This window comes from Sceloporus undulatus, chromosome 4, assembly GCF_019175285.1.
Source record: "Sceloporus undulatus isolate JIND9_A2432 ecotype Alabama chromosome 4, SceUnd_v1.1, whole genome shotgun sequence".
NCBI lineage: Eukaryota > Metazoa > Chordata > Lepidosauria > Squamata > Phrynosomatidae > Sceloporus > Sceloporus undulatus.
Window position 1 is genome coordinate 101,980,188 of NC_056525.1, and position 17,145 is coordinate 101,997,332.

General features: G+C 42.7%; 2 protein-coding genes across 4 annotated transcripts in view; one reads left to right on the forward strand and one right to left on the reverse strand.

The window, feature by feature from the left end:
* Positions 1-17,145, reverse strand: part of ZNHIT6 (zinc finger HIT-type containing 6) — a 109,204-nt gene that overhangs the window by 9,004 nt on the left and 83,055 nt on the right. The gene's annotated exons all lie outside the window — the stretch shown is intronic.
* CCN1 (cellular communication network factor 1) lies at positions 8,163-11,829 on the forward strand. 3 transcript variants are annotated; one of them, XM_042462202.1, is made up of 6 exons: positions 8,163-8,274; positions 8,314-8,575; positions 9,394-9,607; positions 10,047-10,394; positions 10,595-10,797; positions 10,910-11,829. In XM_042462202.1, the coding sequence occupies exons 2-6, from the start codon at positions 8,510-8,512 to the stop codon at positions 11,207-11,209; spliced, it is 1,131 nt and encodes a 376-aa protein (XP_042318136.1). In that variant the 5' UTR covers positions 8,163-8,274; positions 8,314-8,509; the 3' UTR covers positions 11,210-11,829. The 3 variants fall into 3 exon arrangements, with proteins under 3 accessions (XP_042318136.1, XP_042318137.1, XP_042318138.1); XM_042462203.1 differs by having other exon boundaries at positions 8,226-8,274; positions 8,308-8,575; XM_042462204.1 differs by having other exon boundaries at positions 8,247-8,274; positions 8,311-8,575.

A 17,145-nucleotide genomic window follows, 5' to 3' on the forward strand; every position in this document is an offset into this window, starting at 1 on the left:
GCCTCCCTCCTTCCACTCTCGCCTCCAGATCTCCAAACAAGAGCAGGGGCCTCAGGAGGCACAGCATTGGGGGAATGAATGAAGCAGCCGCCTCAGCATTTTTTGGGAGGGCTGCAGGACCTAGGAAGGGTGAGAGGAAGGTCTAACTTTGCACTGAACTGAAAGGCCTAGCCCTGTTAGTCTGGACTATCACTATGCAAAAAAGGATTTCTGAACTACTTTTGAGACTAACAGATAGGTTTTTTGGAGACCAATCTATAACCTGTAGGCTGAGATCTACCAAGACTCATACAACCAACTTCTTTCTCAAAGGTGTCACAAGATCTCCAATGTGAAGTCAAAGGCTTTCATGGCCGGCATCCATAGTTTTTTGTGGGTGTTTTGGGCTATGTAGCCATATTCTAGAAAAGTTTATTCCTGATGTTTCGCCAGCATCTGTGGCTGGCATCTTCAGATGCCAGACACAGATGCTGGTGAAATGTCACGATTAAACTCTTTGAGAATATGGCCACATAGCCCAAAACACCTGCAAAAAATTATGGGCCCAAACAGACAGGCCAAAATAAAGCTGCTTCAGGTCACTCTGGAGGTATGCTGTTTAAATGACACACGCATCTTAAGAGGCCAGAAATTGCGTTAAAGATACTCTGCAGTCGTTAGGACTAGAGCGTGGCTTTGGTGTGGCTTCTGACCTCTTAGGACGCATGCATCATTTAAACAGCATACCTCCAAAGTGACCCAAAGCAGCTTTATTTTGGCCTGTCTGTTGGGCCCTATGTTACAAGATCTTTTTGTATCTCAAAAAGTGCTGCAAGATTTCCCCTGCCTTGTATATTTGCACATGGGAAGCCCTCCTGCCCTGCCATACTGCTGCTGCTGTGTGCCCACAAGTCCTTTCTGACTTATGGCAACCCTAAGGTGGTGAACCTATCAGAGTTTTTTCCTGGCAAGTTGGGCATGGTGATCCTCTGAGGCTGAGAGAGTTGACTTGCCCAAGTTTACCCATTATTATTATTATTATTATTATTATTATTATTATTATTATTATTAAGCTTTGTTTAGAAAGCGCTGCACATTTACGCAGTGCTGTACATAAAATCAATTAAAATAGATAAAGTAAACCTGCCTACAGCCTACATTCTACGGAAATAATTAAACATAATACATATTAATACATCTTAAAATTGAGACATGGCTGAGAAAGGATTCAAACCCTGGTCTTCCAGAGTCATAGTCCAGCACTCAAACTACTACACCATACATATAACTATGCACAGGGCTCTTAACTCACATTTGAGACTAACATTTCAAAAAGTGCTACAAAATTCCCCCGACTCCATTGTATATTTGCCCAAGAACAGCCCTCCAGCCCTGCTACTCCTGTTGCTGTGGGTCTAGAAGTCATTTCCGACTTTTGGTCACCCTTATGACAAACCTATCACAGGATTTTCTGGGCAAGTATCTTCAGAGGGGGTTTGCCATTGCTGTCTTCTGAGGCTGAGAGAGTGTGACTTGCCCAAGGTCATCCAGTGGCTTTCATGGTGGAGCCCGGATTCAAACCCTGATTTTTAGAGTCCAATTTTCAAACCACTGCACCAGACCAACTCTCTGCTACTGTTACAGCCTGCTATTATCTGACTGCAGGAAGGTTTGCATGTATCTATAAGAGAGAGGATGAGAACCGCCTCTTCCTTCTTCTTATTATATTAGCATATTATATTTATTTGCAGGGAAGGAGTTGTGGGCCATGCAGTTGCATTATGCTGGGTTTTCAGCAAGGTCACAGATTAACAGATGGTTTCTTCATGTTGCTTTATGCATGCATGCATGTGCTTGTGTGTGTTTGATGGAGAGATGAGACTGTCTCCCAGGAGAGTCCAGGAAAGATGGGACTTTTCTCCATCATCCACCCCCCTGCCTGTTTCTTAGCTGGAGGATTTGTGGACTTTTTTTTTTGGGACAGAGTAATCAAAATCATCCAGAAGAAAATACACCCATGTCTGAAAAGTACAGTAAGACAAAACCTTATAGGTTTGTGGAAACTCCCCTGCAGAAGTGTGCAGACACAGACTCTATTATATTGCTCCTACCACACTGGCTTGCAAAGACACCCAACCCCTTCCTCCTAAAAAAAGTGGGGGATTGTGACTTCTATAACACCTATAAGATTCAACAAAGCTGCTTATTATTCCTTAAAAAAGGATTGGCAAAATACTTACTGCTAGACCCACATCTCAGCCCCCCCCCAACACACACATTTTCCTTCTCAATGAGGACCCAGGAGCAACACTTACCTTGAAACAGGTTCTCAGTCCCTATGAAATGTCTCCTCTTGTGTGTTTCAGGGTTGGGAAGCGACGAAACCGTCTGGATTTTTCCTCCTCCAAAATAGTAGTAGGGCTGGCGAGGGGTTTGCTCCCCTCCCCTACATGGCCACCCTCTGGGAAACTAGTAGTAGCACATATACGACACACTAACCGTATGGTAGTAGTAGACAGCCAGGTTGATCATATTGCTTTCCTCTCTCACATCTCCTCCCTCCTTTCCCCCTCCCACTCTCCCCACTACTCTGCTATAAGGAGTACAAGTATATCCGCTATAGGATGATGATGATGATGATGATGATGATTTTGCACAGGCTCTCCCTATCTAAGCTGCTCTTGGCTGAAAAGAAGAGCAGATCAGGACTTCTCCATTAAGACACTGAAATAAACACAACCTTTTTTGGATGAGTATACATAACCTACCGGTATGTTAGCTGGAATATTTGTCTTAGCAAGGAAATGTATTATTATTATTGCAAAGGTTCTCCCTGATCATGGCTGAAAAGAACAGATCAGGGCTTCTTGATTAAGACACTGGTTTGCTGGAATATTTCTCCTAGCAAAGGAATGCGTTGTTGTTGTGGCAAAGGTTTTCTCTGTCTGGGCTGCTCTTGGATGAAAAGAACAGATCAGGACTTCTTGATTAAGACACTGAAATAAGCACAACCCTTTCAGATGAGTACACACCACTTAGGTTAGGTTGGAATATTTCTCTTAGCAAGGCAACGTGTTATTGTTGTTATTATTAAAACTAAAAAAATCAGCCAGCCACAATGGTTTCCTCCAGTGCCATTCCTCCTAAACCATAATAGGCAGATTGCGTGAAGAAGGGGGAGAAAATATATATACCCACCAGGCATTCCAAAGAATTTCCTGCCCTGGGAACAAAACTGAAGTCTATATTTAACAACCTCTGAAGCTGTCAAGAATGCTTTGTGGTTGGATAACAGAGTAGAAAAATGTGGAAAATGCAGGCTACTGCTCAACCAAATATGGAAATATTGTTACGTCTAGTGTCTGAATCACCATCTGGAAATACTTACAGCCGCAAAAAAGTCAAATCGTGAGACGCCACAACAGAAGCCCTTCTCAAACCCCCTTAAACAGGAGAAGAAAAATTATTAAATGGACTGAACTGGAGAAGCAAAGACTACATACCTTGATATAAAGCAGACCCGCAAAAGAAGACCTGCTCTGTAGGCCGGCTTTGGCTTTTCACTTACTCCTGGGCCTAAAAAATGTGATCTCACTCTCACAAAAGTGTTTGCCTTCTGTACGATTACAGCAGCAGTGAACCAGAGATAATCGCCTGTGTATTATGAACATAACACAACCTATTGAAAGTATTATAAAACAAATATCCCAAACTCTACAGTTAGAGCATTTTGATACCCAGCATAGAACAGTGGTTTAAGCACTGGACTATGACTCTGGAGACCAAGGTTTGAATCCCAGCTTGGCCATGAAAACCCACTGGGTAGCCTTGGGCAAGTCACACTCTCTCAGCCTCAGAGGATGGCCATGGCAACCACTCTCGGAAGAAACCTGCCAAGAAATGCTAGTTTTGCCTTAGGGTTACCATTAATTGGAAACGACTTGAAGGCACACAACAACAACGAAACCATTTTAACCAGCTTGGCTCCATTTTAGGGTTCTGGAATTTGTAGTTTGATGAAGTATGTAGAAATCACGAATACAGTCCCCTGAACTATAGCACTGGAGCTTTACCAAACTCCAACTCCCAGGATCCTATAGGATGGAGCCAAGGCAGTTCAAATGTAATCGAAGTGCTCTAATTTTATCGTGTGGATGCACCCGATTACCTGACATGCATTTAAGCACGTCTACATAACAGTTTAATTTTCTCTTTGGGATTGTCCTGTCTTGGTTGGAAAGTGCAGTTTAAGCACTGTTTATTTTAACTGCTTATCATCCCATGCTAGACTGAAGGTCAATGAGAGTTCGCTGCTCCATTGAAATAACTTTCAAATTTGCTTTCACTGAAGCAGATTCTGGCCCATCCTCCCCACCAAGGCAGATCAAGAGTCAGAAATGCAAGAAAATGGTTGTTGTTGTGTTCCTTCAAGTCATTTCCAAATACTCAACAACAGCAAAAAGTTACTCGGTCTGTTCCGGAAAAAATCACGTAACTACATGTAACGATTTCACATGTCACATAAAACCTGCCATTAAAGTGGTCACAAAGAAGCATTAATGCACATCTTTATACTTTCAGGATTTCAGCGACAATGAATTTCTGATATCATTTTATTTGTGCTATTGCATGTGATAATCACTCGGCAATTACGTACTTGCCGTTTCTGCTTCCTTTGCAGGATGCTTTAAATGCGCTTTAATCTCTCTTTAATGTCGAAATCAGCCCCAGTGTGATAAACTCCTAGGGCTGCAGCCACACTGCCAGAATTCCCTAGCATTGAGCCATGGCACTTAAAGTGGCGTCAAACCCGATTATTGCTGCAGTGTGGATGCAGCAGGTTGACTGTGTAACCAATGGTTAAATTGCCATAAACCCAGAATTTAAGGAGACTTGGGCGGGTTACAGACCACCGAGAAGCGGCGGTCTGGCTCTGCCTCCGCTTGCAGCGTCCGGGAGTCGCAGCCTTTAAACCGCACGGCTCCCAGACGCTGCAGAGGAGTGCGGAAATCGCGCTCCTTCTCAGGCCCCAGAAGACACCACAAGGCACTAGTCACGCACTTGCGGTGTCATTTTTGGGGCATGATGTGTGGACGCAGTGCGTCCGCTACATCAAGATGGCGGCGGCCGTGTGGAATGGCCGCCACCATTTTGTGCACACGGAGCACGGACTAGGGTTAGGGGGGTGCTCATCGCGTACTATATGGTGGTCTGTAACTCTCCAAGAGGATCAATTCCCTTCTCTTATAAGACATCCAGACAATGGGGACTATTTCCTTTTGAACTTTTCCCCATTCATTAAAAAGAGAGGTTTAAACTATGCCATCTGGGTATCAGTTTGGGAGACACCCTTTCATCCCAGCACTGGACCCAATGGTCCCAGTATCTTCTCATGATAACAGCACTGGTCCGCATATTTACCCCTCCACCAAGTGATTCTTTCCTCTAATCTCCAATTCCCCATAAGCTATTTAGCAAACAACCCAGGGTGATCTTGTGTAAAATTCCTTGTTTTCCAGGCTGCAAATGTAGAGACACTTTCTTGGGAAAAGAGGCTGAGTGGGAGAGGAATATTTCTTGTTGTGTGCCTCCAAGTCATGGGGTTTTCTTGGCAGGTTTCTTCAGAGGGTTGGGGTTTTTTTGCCATGGCCATCCTCTGAGGCTGAGAGAGTGTGACTTGGCCAAGATCACTCAAGTAAGTTTCCATGGCTGAGCAGGGATTCGAACCCTGGTCTCCAGATCACAGTCCAACACTCAAACCGTTGTGCCATGCTGGCTCTAAAGAAATATTATTTATATAATTATTTAGAATATTTACAGTATTTATACTCCACTCTTCAACCACAAAAGGCTTGTGTGTGTTGTGTGCCTTCAAGTCTTTTCTGACTTACAGTGACAATATCATGTTTTTGTTTTGTTTTTTGCAGGATGACCAGATGTCCTCTTTTCTCGAGACATGTCCTACATTTCAACCTCCTGTCCAGAAGGAATTCCAAAATGTCCTCCATTTTGAGCATGACTCAGAAGCGTCAATCTCTATTGATACGAGTGTTTTTAGCTTTTCTTTGGCCATGTCCTACATATTTGGCCACATCCTACATTTGCAGATTAGAGATTACATTAGTGCCCTCTTGTGCAAATTTAGCTGATGTCAGTTTGCAGTTTGACACCACTTTCACTGCCATGGCTCAATGCTATAGAATTCTGAGGTTTATAGTTTTGCGAGACATTTAGCCTTCCTTGTCAGAGAGCTCTGGTGCCGCAGCAAACGACAATTCCCAGGATTCAAAAGCACTGAGTCATGACAGTTAAAGCGGTGCCAAATTGCATTAACGCAGCAGTTCGGATGCAGCCCTGGTCAACCTGTCTTTTCTTGGCCACTTTCACCAGAGAAGGGTTGCTAATTTGACAGTTCCCTCCCCTCAGCCTTACAATCTAAAAAAAGACATGACCTCTATCTACAGTTGGCCCTCCACATCCATGAACTTATTCATGGATTCAACCATCCAGGGCTTAAAAATATTCTCATATATAAACTCCAAAACGCAAATTAAAAAAACCAAAAATTAATCCCCTTATTTTGTGAGCTGCCTTGGGTTCCTTTCTGGGAGAAAGGCAGCATAACGATGAAATTAATAATAATAACAATTATTATTTTTGCCATTTTATAGTAGTTATCCCCATTTCCCTATGCCATTTCATTTAATGGGACTTGAGCATCCACAGATTTTGGTATCCATGGAAGGTCCTGGAACCAAATTATAGCAGATGCCAAAGGCCCTCTGTATATATATTTAAAACATTTTATATATATTCCAAAAAGCACATTTTGATTTTGCCCTTTTATAGAACAGACCCCATTTGACTGTGCTATTGAGCATCTATGGATTTTGCTGTCCATGGGGGGGATACCTGGAACAACCCACTGTATGCGTTTTACACACACACACACACACACACACACACGTCCCTTCACATTTGTGGCTTTGACTTTTGGGCATTTGATTATTCATGGGTTTTATTATGTTCTCTCTAGGAATATCTAGGTCCTCCTCCAGTGCAACTCTATGGTCAACTTTAACCAAAAGTCTCACTGGAGGACCTAGAGAGGACTCTCCATTGGGCATTTGTAGCTCCTCCAGTTCAATTCTATGGTCAACGTCTGGCAGATATTGACCACAGAGATGCACTGGAGGACCTAGAGATTCCTAGAGAGGTGTTCCCTGAGGTAAAAACATAGTGGTTTGTTTGGTTTTTTTGTGGTTATTTGTGGTTTTTCCACATTCATGGGGGTCCTGTGCCCCTAACCCCAGTGAGGGGATGAGGGTGTGTGTGTGTGTGTGTGTCTGTGTGTATCTCACAGGTTTATTTATTTTTTCTTCCACCACCAAAATAAATATAATTCCACCATCAAGAGATACTTCTCTTGTAGATGTTATATATATATGTGTGTGTGTGTGTGATTTTTTTTCTTCCGCCATCAAAAGATACCTCTCTTGTAGATTATATATATATATATATATATATATATATATATATAGAGAGAGAGAGAGAGAGAGAGAGAGAGAGAGAGACTATCACAGTGTTTTCTTCCACCACCAGATACCTCTTCTAGATATTATATATATATATATATATGTGTGTGTGTGTGTGTGTGTGTGTGGTATATATATTTATAATCTACATATATCACAGATTTATTCTTTTCTTCCACCATCAAAAGATACCTCTCTTGTAGATATTATATATATATGTGTGTATGTTTAGATATGTGTATTTTTTCTTCCACCACCAAAACAGATATCTCTCTTGTAGATATTACACACACATATATGTGTGTGTGTGTGTATATATATATGTCACAAATTTATTTATTTCTTCTTCCACCACCAAAACCAGTTACCTCTCTTGTAGATATCCACAAAATATCCACAAGAGAGGAATCCATTTTGCTGGTGGAAGGGAAAAAATTAAATCTGTGTGATTGTTGTAATAGTGGAGGGAAGAAAAAAAAAAAAAAGGGGGGGTAAGAAGAACTGAGACCAAAGGAATAAATAAGAGAGAGAAGAAAGGAAGAAAGTGCCAGGAGAGAGGGGGGGGGAGGGGGCGTGGCTTGGAGGCGTCGCGCGCCAAGGCCACATTCCTGAGATGCTTGAGAATTCCGGAACGCGCGACGTCAGCGCAGCTGCGGCGCCAGGGAAGGGTATATAAAGGCAGGAGCCGCGCAGCCCTTCCTCAGAGTGCAACAGGGATCCCCAGAAACAGGAGGAGCAAGAAGGAGGAAGGAAGGAAGAGAGCAGCAGCAGCAGCAGCAGCAGCAGCAGCAGCAGCAGCAGCAGCAGCACTACTACTACTACTGCTAAAGCCCTGGGCGCCTCTTTGCTTTTCCAAGAGAGCAAAGGAGCCAGGCTTCTCTGGAGCAGAGTCACTCTTCTCTCCCTCTCTCTCTCTAAGACTCCAGCCCTCTTTGGAGCTGAAGGGGGAAAAGGCAAGGCAAGGCAACACTATCTCCAGCAGCACTCCTTGCAAGATGAATAACTCTCAGAGCAGGGGCTGTTGGGTCTTGGCTCTCGCCCTCCTTCAACTGGTCAACTGGGTGAGTATAAGCTTTGGCTTGGAAGGTGCTCTCTCTCTCTGTGTGTGTGTGTGTGTGTGTGTGTGTGTGTGTGTCTTGCTGAGGTTGGAAGGCATTCCTGCTCCTCCTTTCTAAATAAGATTTTAATACAGCTCTTTCCTTTTTTAAAAAGCTTTTTATACAGGGAGAGTGTCCTTGGCATGCTTGAAAGTTGTGGGGAATGTTTAAGTCAGCAAGTACTGAGTATGTGTGTGTGTATGTGTATATATATGTAATATACATATTAAGTAAGTGAGGGTGGGAGGCTATGTGTTGATGGAGCAAACCCACAGCAAGTCACACTCTCTCAGCCTCAGAGGATGGCAAGGGCAAACTCCCCTCTGAAGAAACTTGCCAAGAAGACCCAGACTTGCTTCTGACTTGTGGAGACCCTATGTTTCTTGGCATGTTTCTTCAGAGGGGGGATTTGCCTTTGTCATCTCCTGAGGCTGAGAGAGTGCGACATGGCCAAGGTCACCCAGTGGCCGAGCCAGGATTCGAACCCTGGTCTCCAGAGCTGCAGTCCAGCACTCAGACCACACTGGCTTAGGGGTTGCATAAAGATGAAAACAATTCAAAGGCACAGCATAAATAGCAGCAACAAGAACACTGCACTCCTGGACATTGAGTTCAGTGGGAGCTGCTCCCAGGTTAGCAAGTCGAGGATTGCAACCAAAGCTGTGGTGCCTGTTTTAAAATAAATCTGCATCTCTAGTAGGGAGGCTGGTTGTTGCATGCCTTGCCCAGTGTGGTTGTGTTTCTCTCTTTCTTCAATATTGCTGTGTTTTTCTCTCTCCCAGGTTGTTTCTGCTTGCCCAGCAGCTTGCCAGTGCCCTCTGGAAGTGCCCAGATGTGCCCCAGGAGTCGGGCTGGTCCTGGACGGTTGTGGATGCTGCAAAGTTTGCGCGAAACAGCTCAACGAGGACTGCAGCAAGACGCAGCCGTGCGATCACACCAAGGGGCTGGAGTGCAATTTCGGCGCCAGTTCCACGGCTCCAAAGGGGATCTGCCGAGGTAAGAAGCTTGAGGCTTGGCCCCTTGAAAGTAAAAGTAAAAGTGTGTGTGTGTGTGTAAACATGCACATGTGTACCATATACACACATGTGCATGCACACACAGATATAAACCAGTCTCAGTAGTGGCGAAGTTTAGTAATTTTCAATCCTTGTATGGTTATGCTTTGTTGTTGGTAGATTGGCAGAAGGGCATATGACTTCAGCAGTCTGGAATGCAATTCACTATGTCTGGGCTGCACTCGCAAGCACATAAGGAAAAGTGATTCCTGACTAACTTATTGTTCTAGCCTAGAGCTCTAGGGAATTTCAGGGAACTTTACCATAAATTGAATTTAGCTGAGCAGGAAATTTTTTAAACAAAATCTCTCCCCCTGCTCCGGCAGACTGAGCCCCCCCTTATGACGCTCTCTCCTCTCCCCCTTTTCTAACCTTTGCAGCACAGTCAGAAGGGAGACCCTGTGAATACAACTCCAAAATCTACCAGAACGGGGAAAGCTTTCAGCCTAACTGCAAGCACCAGTGTACGTGCATCGATGGGGCCGTCGGCTGCATCCCGCTCTGCCCGCAAGAGCTCTCCCTTCCTAACTTGGGCTGCCCTAACCCAAGGCTTGTGAAAATCCCTGGACAGTGCTGCGAGGAATGGGTCTGCGACGATTCCAAAGACACTTTGGAAGAGTTGGAAGGCTTCTTCGGAAAAGAGTTTGGCATAGACGCTTCGGAAGGGGAATTAACCAGAAAGAACGAGCTGATAGCCATTGTGAAAGGAGGACTGAAAATGTTGCCTGGTGAGTTAAGAATGTCAGGGTTATGCTATTCTGTGCTAACAGAATTAGGGGAAGGGGGGTTAATGCTGGAATCTCTATAAAATGAGGATTATCTATTGATGTCTACAGTGTTATGCCTATGAATGTTGATAAAAAAGGAAGCAAAGAACTCATGTGCATGAAAAACTGACACTGTTTCTCCTCTATTATTATTTTTTTAGTCTTTGAAACTGAACCTCGCAGCCATTCATTTGAGAATCCAAAGTGCATTGTGCAAACCACCTCATGGTCCCAGTGTTCAAAAACTTGTGGAACTGGCGTCTCTACCCGAGTCACCAATGACAACCCAGGCTGCAGGCTAGTGAAAGAGACCAGAATATGTGAAGTGAGGCCATGTGGGCAGCCTAGCTATGACTCTTTAAAGGTAAATACAGACCCTTCACCACCATACTACTATTTTCATGTCATTGTGGGTAGAGGGTGTGTGTTTTTAGATAGAGCTCTGACTAACTAGACTGTTGATCTCTTCCTTCCAGAAGGGAAAGAAATGTACCAAGACCAAAAAGTCCCAAGCTCCGGTCAAGTTCACTTATGCAGGATGCTCCAGTGTGAAGAAGTATCGCCCCAAGTACTGTGGCTCGTGTGTGGACAGCAGATGTTGCACTCCTCAGCAGACCAGGACTGTCAAGATCCGATTCCGTTGTGATGATGGGGAGACCTTCACTAAGAATGTCATGATGATCCAGTCATGCAGATGCAACTACAACTGCCCTCATATAAATGAGGCCTACCCTAACTACCGGCTCTTTAATGACATCCACAAATTTAGGGACTAAATTGTGATGTGTGCAGGCTTGAGCAGGAGTCTTGGTTTTGAAAAGTCTTTTCTGAAGTAACAGTGAAGAAATAAACTTATGGAAGTGGTGCCTTTGCCCATTGGAGGGCAACACTGAGACACAAGAATGCACTGTGCAACTGGATACTAATGCAACAGTTTGAGCATATTTAAAGCTTCATAATACTGGAGCAATTGTATTGCTTCATTTTGGAGCACTTTCATGATTACTGATTTCTGTTTGTTAAATGGTCTGTTTATGTTTGTCTGTTTGTTCTGGTTGTAAAAACCTTCAGTTCCCTACTGTTCAATATAATACTTCACTTTTGTTGTTGTTGCAAAACAGCTTCGTGTTGGAGGTTACATTCCTTCCTAAGGTGGGAACTTTTGGAGTTCTCATCTATGGCAGCTATAGGTACCAGCTCTATATTTCATACCCACAAACAGAAATTGGTTGTTTTTAAAGCTGAATATTTTATTTATCAAAATGTAGCTTTTTTTTGTTTTGGAGGAAAAATGCCTAATACTGGAATAAGTTGTAAATGATTTAATTTTATATTCAATGAATTAAGAGAAGTTTATTTATGGAATTAATCATTTAATAAAGAAATATTTACCTAAGTTTCATGTACTTAATTTCCTCACTTAATTTCAACTAAAAATAATCATGAAACTGGAGAAAAGCCACTCTAGAATTTCATACTACTATGGGAAACAACTTCTTAGGAAGTCTAATACCAATAAGAAAAGGGAAGGTGTCTTGCTTTCCATAAAACATGTCCACACTGCAATCCTATACCCATTGAGAGTGCATTTAACTCAGTGGGGCTTAATGCTGAGTAGGCATACATAAGCTCTCATTGTTTGACTGCAGAACCACTGCGTCTTATCAAGGTGCTAGAGCTTCATTTTTAGTAATAGCCATTTTTGTACTGGTATTCTTGAGCTGCATTATCCTGGTATTCAGCTGTATTTGTTTCAAGCTGCTTCTTAATCATGATAAAGCAGATCATATTCTGCTTGCTAAACACAAACCAAGACAAAATATTTTTTTCAGTAGCGATGGCACTTCCTTAACATGCAGAGTGTTTTAACTTATAGCAAACTGGTTACAGGGGAAAGGCTAGTAGTAGTCAATGCTTCTAATGATTTCTACTTTTGCTTTATGCAAATGAATGCATTCCTTTGTGTAGGGAAAGCTTCCTGCACTTTGCAGGAGGTAGTTTGCTTTCACTGAATAGTCTTAAATGAGCTTGAGGCAATTACTTGTGCTAATCCTAAATAACATGGTGATTAAAAGTAAACATGTTGTTAAAGAAAGGAATGCTAGGAATTCATAGTATTTTACCCAAAGACCAAGAGCTAGTCACTCCTCCTGCCACTACCTTTTCCCCTTCCAGTGTACCCTGTAGATATATAAAGTTTTGATCCTCCAAAAGAGTAAAAGAGAGGAGTAGAAAGAAGTATTAGTCTTAACCATGTCTGCCCTACTTTGAGCATGCATAGTGCTTTACAGTCTTTATCTCATTAATCCTCACAACAATCCAGCAACAAAGCTGATTAATACTCCCATGTTACTTGTTGGGGGTGCAGGGGCTGAGGTTCATGGACTGGGACTTTGTTCAAGGCCATACAGTGGATTTTAAATGGCTTAGAATGGCACAAATCATACATTCGGTTCATTCTGGACCACAATGACTCAAGCTACATCATTCTTTTTATTTCTGATGTGGGAGTTTATGCAGCCAAATGGCACTGTCCAAACACAAGCACACATTAGCAGCAACCTTGAAGATTGAACACAATATATATATAGTGGGGGAAATACTGGAACAGGGAGGCAAAACCCCTCGCTTCTAAAAGAAGACTGAGAATACCCAATGGCTATGGAATACTGACTTGGGAGATGGAATATACTGGGAGAAGGGCATGACTGGTCGATAGGAACAACGAACAGGAGCACTCCAACCTGTGACATTTTGTCACAGATCTCAAATGTATACAAGATTGCTATTGTTAAACACTGTACCTTTCATTAGTCCATGAAGCCTGCTATTCTTACACTTTCTCCTCGGCCATTCTAACTGCTCATTTTGTGTCAGTGATCAGGGAGAGGAAAGAGGACAAAGGACAGTAAACCCCATAGGTCTTGTCCAGCCTCTCTCCCCTTGTGAGAAATGCTGGGAAGAGGGATAGCAATAGTGGGAGCACAGGGCACTCACTGATAGGATTGTGATAACCCTGCTTCATCCTCATGCTTGGAATCAATAGGGGGCATATGTTTTTTTTTTTACACAAACACACATTGCTTCTTGCAAGTGATCAAGTAGATATATAGTATTTTGCTTCTTTGCAGCTCATGTTCCATCTAAGAAGACATCCCTATTATCGCTTGGGTAGTATGGAAGTTAAAAAGACCCAACACAACCTGGCAGGGAAGTTCGGACTATCAGACATAGTGGCTGTTCTAGCCTCCTTCCTATAATGACCGGGAAGGCTGAGTGATAATTTTTCCCCATTCAAGGCAACAATTTAGATGTCCGTGCATTCAACATCCCTTCTGAAACTGGGACAACACAGCACATGCATGTGGTGATGAGTATTACTACCTATCATCACATGCATGTGCTGTGCTGTTCCAGTTTCAGCAGGAATGTTGAAGGCATGGCCCTCCAAATGTTGTTGGGTTGCAACTCACATCTGCCCTCTCCACTACTTTCTTGGTTAGGGCTAATGGAGTCTACAGTCCAACATCTGTAGGACCACACACTACCCACCCAGGAGTACCAGGGAACATCAGCTCTGGTTTTTGGCAGTGTGCATAACATTTACATTTATTTTCTATGAAAGTCTAGGTGGGAAAAGACTACTGGCAATGAACTAGACTAATTATACATATATTAAATTCTTGTACAATTAAACTACCAGCCAAGGGTCTCTTTAAGCTCAGCTGCCATCTCAGTTAAGAATAAAATAAAATAAAACATGGCAGTTCTTGATCTGCTCAGTCATGTTGCTCTTCCCGCAAGGCATTCAAACCTTGAGCTGTTTTGGAATTTAAGTACCACCTGGCCACCAGTCTTAGCTACACCTGAACTTGTCTGTACAATATTTTGTTGACAAGGGAGGTGTGAAAATCATTGGAGCATGTTTGGCTGAGCTTCCATTTAATCCTGGGAATGAGCAATGTAGCAGTCAAGAAGCCTAGCTATGTAGTCTGTCATTCATCCTGGGGGTGTCTGCCAATGAACTTCATTTCAATACACCTCTGAGTCGATTTCCTGTGAGTGTGTAGATGCATTCCTCTGCTGAAAAGTAGGGGTGAGTTTGTAATTAGTTAAGACTTCAAAAAATGTACGGGATTTCAGTGCGCATTTCTGTTCAGTACTTAAGCTGCGTCATCTTCTATCACATCAAATTAAAACTCTTCCAGTTCAGGGACATTTCACAGTTATGCATCTAGTCTTGGTGTTCTTAAACTGAATTTTTACAAACATTACCATTTTATTATAACTGAGAATTATGAATTATTATATGCAGGTGGGGCACGGCCCTAGGAATGCTCAGAGCTGGGGCTTGTTCGCATATTTTGAGGGCCAAGGTGCACTGTAGGACTCCAGAAAGTGGAAGGAGAAGTTGGTAGAATCAAGGTGGATAACCTTCTGAAGTATAGCCAGCAAGGGTTTGGCACTTCGTTTACATCGGAAGCTGTCTGAAGCTGACTGACTATAGCTGACTAACTAATGTTAGTCAGACTACAAGATTAATTCAGCCCATTTAGATTGCAAGTAGCTTTCCAAGGTTTCTCCTGGACATGTCTTCTAGCTTTTAAAAAAGGAGAGGCAAGAGACTGAACCCAGGGCAGCTCAATTGGACCTCATTCACTAAGAAATCTACTAAGAAAAATCTAAGACCATGACTACTTAGGGCACAGCATATATTTATAAGCTGGTTTGGGTGTACAGTGAGAAAACTTGCTTCAGGTAAAGATTTTCATCTGCAACAGAACTAATACTCCCGAACAAAGAATATATTGCTTTAATTAAGAGCCTAATAGCTCTGTGTATTAGCTTACAGCTGTCAGGATGTTTATGTCAAACCAGCTCTTTGAAGATTTATGATCACTGATGCATCTGTTCTTTTCTGTATCCCGTTTCATTCTGATCCCACCTCAACAACTATATGGCACATTTGTACCTGAAGCTTGAATATTATACTCCATCAATGCATGTCACCCACAAAAGCTAAAGCTAAAAGAAATTTGCTACACTTAAAGACTCCTCCTGTCTTGCCCTTTTCTTTTCTTTTTAAACTTGGGTTTTGTTTTGTTTTTTGCTAGTCAAAGGAAATGATATGCCGTAAAGCTATGGCTCCTTTCCTCCTTAAAGGATTTCTCATGCAGGGCCAGCTCTAACATTAGACAGTCTGAGGCAACCTAGGGGACAGGACTGGCACCCCCCCCCACACACACACACCTGCAGCCATTACAGTATCTCAAACCCCTTACCCTCATCATCAAGAGCCAGTATGGTGTAGTAATTTGAGAGTTGGACTATGACTCTGAAGACCAGGGTTCGAACCCCCCACTCAGCCATGGAAACCCAATGAGTGACAGGTTCGCCTTACAATTGTAACAGGTTTGCCTTACAATTTCCCTAAGTCAGAAGTGACTTGAAGGCACACAATAACAAACCTCCAAGGTTTGCTGACCTTGAACAACAAACCCCCATCACTACTTCCCTCTGGTAGAATACACAGTCATCTGTGTGCCAGATATCTCTGTCCTGTGCTCTACTATTCTGTCCCCAGAGCTGAGTAAAATTCAACAAGAACAATCTAGAGTTCTTTCAATGGAACAGTGGGAGAAAGTGCCATATTGTCCTTTGTGTCATGTGGCAAACCACCTTAGAGACTCTCCTTAAAAATCCATGTGGATGGTGCATGCCAGCCACTAATTTTGCTCAAATGCCTTTCCTCTGGGGGATTTTCCCCAAAATCATTTTAGTGGAAAGGGCAGCATGTTTACAGATAATCCTTCCAGGACCTTCAGTGCAGAGATGCAGTTTGTAAGAACATGGTTGCTCAGCCTCTTTGGCAATTTGCAACTACTCTGTCAGAAAAATTACTACCCTCATCCTTAAAGTCCTTTTAGTTGCTGCCAAAGCCCCAGCGGCTTCATAACTTCAGTGATGCTTGCAGACAACAAGGTAGGCTGCGAATACCAAGTGCCAAAGTTAAGCACCATATTTTAAATTCCCTGTGGTTTCTGACCCTCCTTTCCCATACTGGTGTCTCTCCAGAGCTCAGGAAAGTTATGTTTTTGTACTATGACTCCCTGATCCTGCAAGGCCTTTCTGATTGCGTAGCCTGTGAGATAAGAACTGAGAACAACTTCTATTGGCTAGAGAAACTGCTTAACAGATTTAAAAATGCAATTGTAAGGATACATTTTTCATATTAAAATATGAACAAAAGCAAAAATAGTTTAGCCTAATGCACAACCTTACTTGTAACTGATAATTTACTCAGCACCTTTAAAGGACACAGTACTTCACAATACTGTATTTGTTTGTCCTCACAACAGCAATGTGAAGCAGTAAAATATTATTCTCATTACACAGCCAAGGAACCAAGATAATTATGGCTTGTCATAATGGCATGAATTTATATTTATATGAGGGTTTTAAGTTTTTATTTGGTAATGCCCTCCATTTACCTTAAATGTCCTACATTTTCCATTACCTTGTCCTCCTTTGAGGTTAGGATATCTGGTCACCCTGCAAGCTTGGCACATGCTTGCCTCTCTTCTAGTATTATCTCGGCACCTGTGTCTGAGATCACCTTGAGTTAACAATACAATTTCTACTGTATAACCCAACATTTTATAGCAAGAAAGTTGCTTATGGAACTCCTGACACAGCAGAAGACATCCTCATC

Coding starts and splice junctions, on each gene's coding strand:
- CCN1 (XM_042462202.1), top strand. CDS start 8,510: ATGAATAACTCTCAGAGCAGGGGCTGTTGGGTCTTGGCTCTCGCCCTC. Junction 8,576..9,393: donor TCCTTCAACTGGTCAACTGG/GTGAGTATAAGC, acceptor TCTCTCTCCCAG/GTTGTTTCTGCTTGCCCAGC. Junction 9,608..10,046: donor TCCAAAGGGGATCTGCCGAG/GTAAGAAGCTTG, acceptor TAACCTTTGCAG/CACAGTCAGAAGGGAGACCC.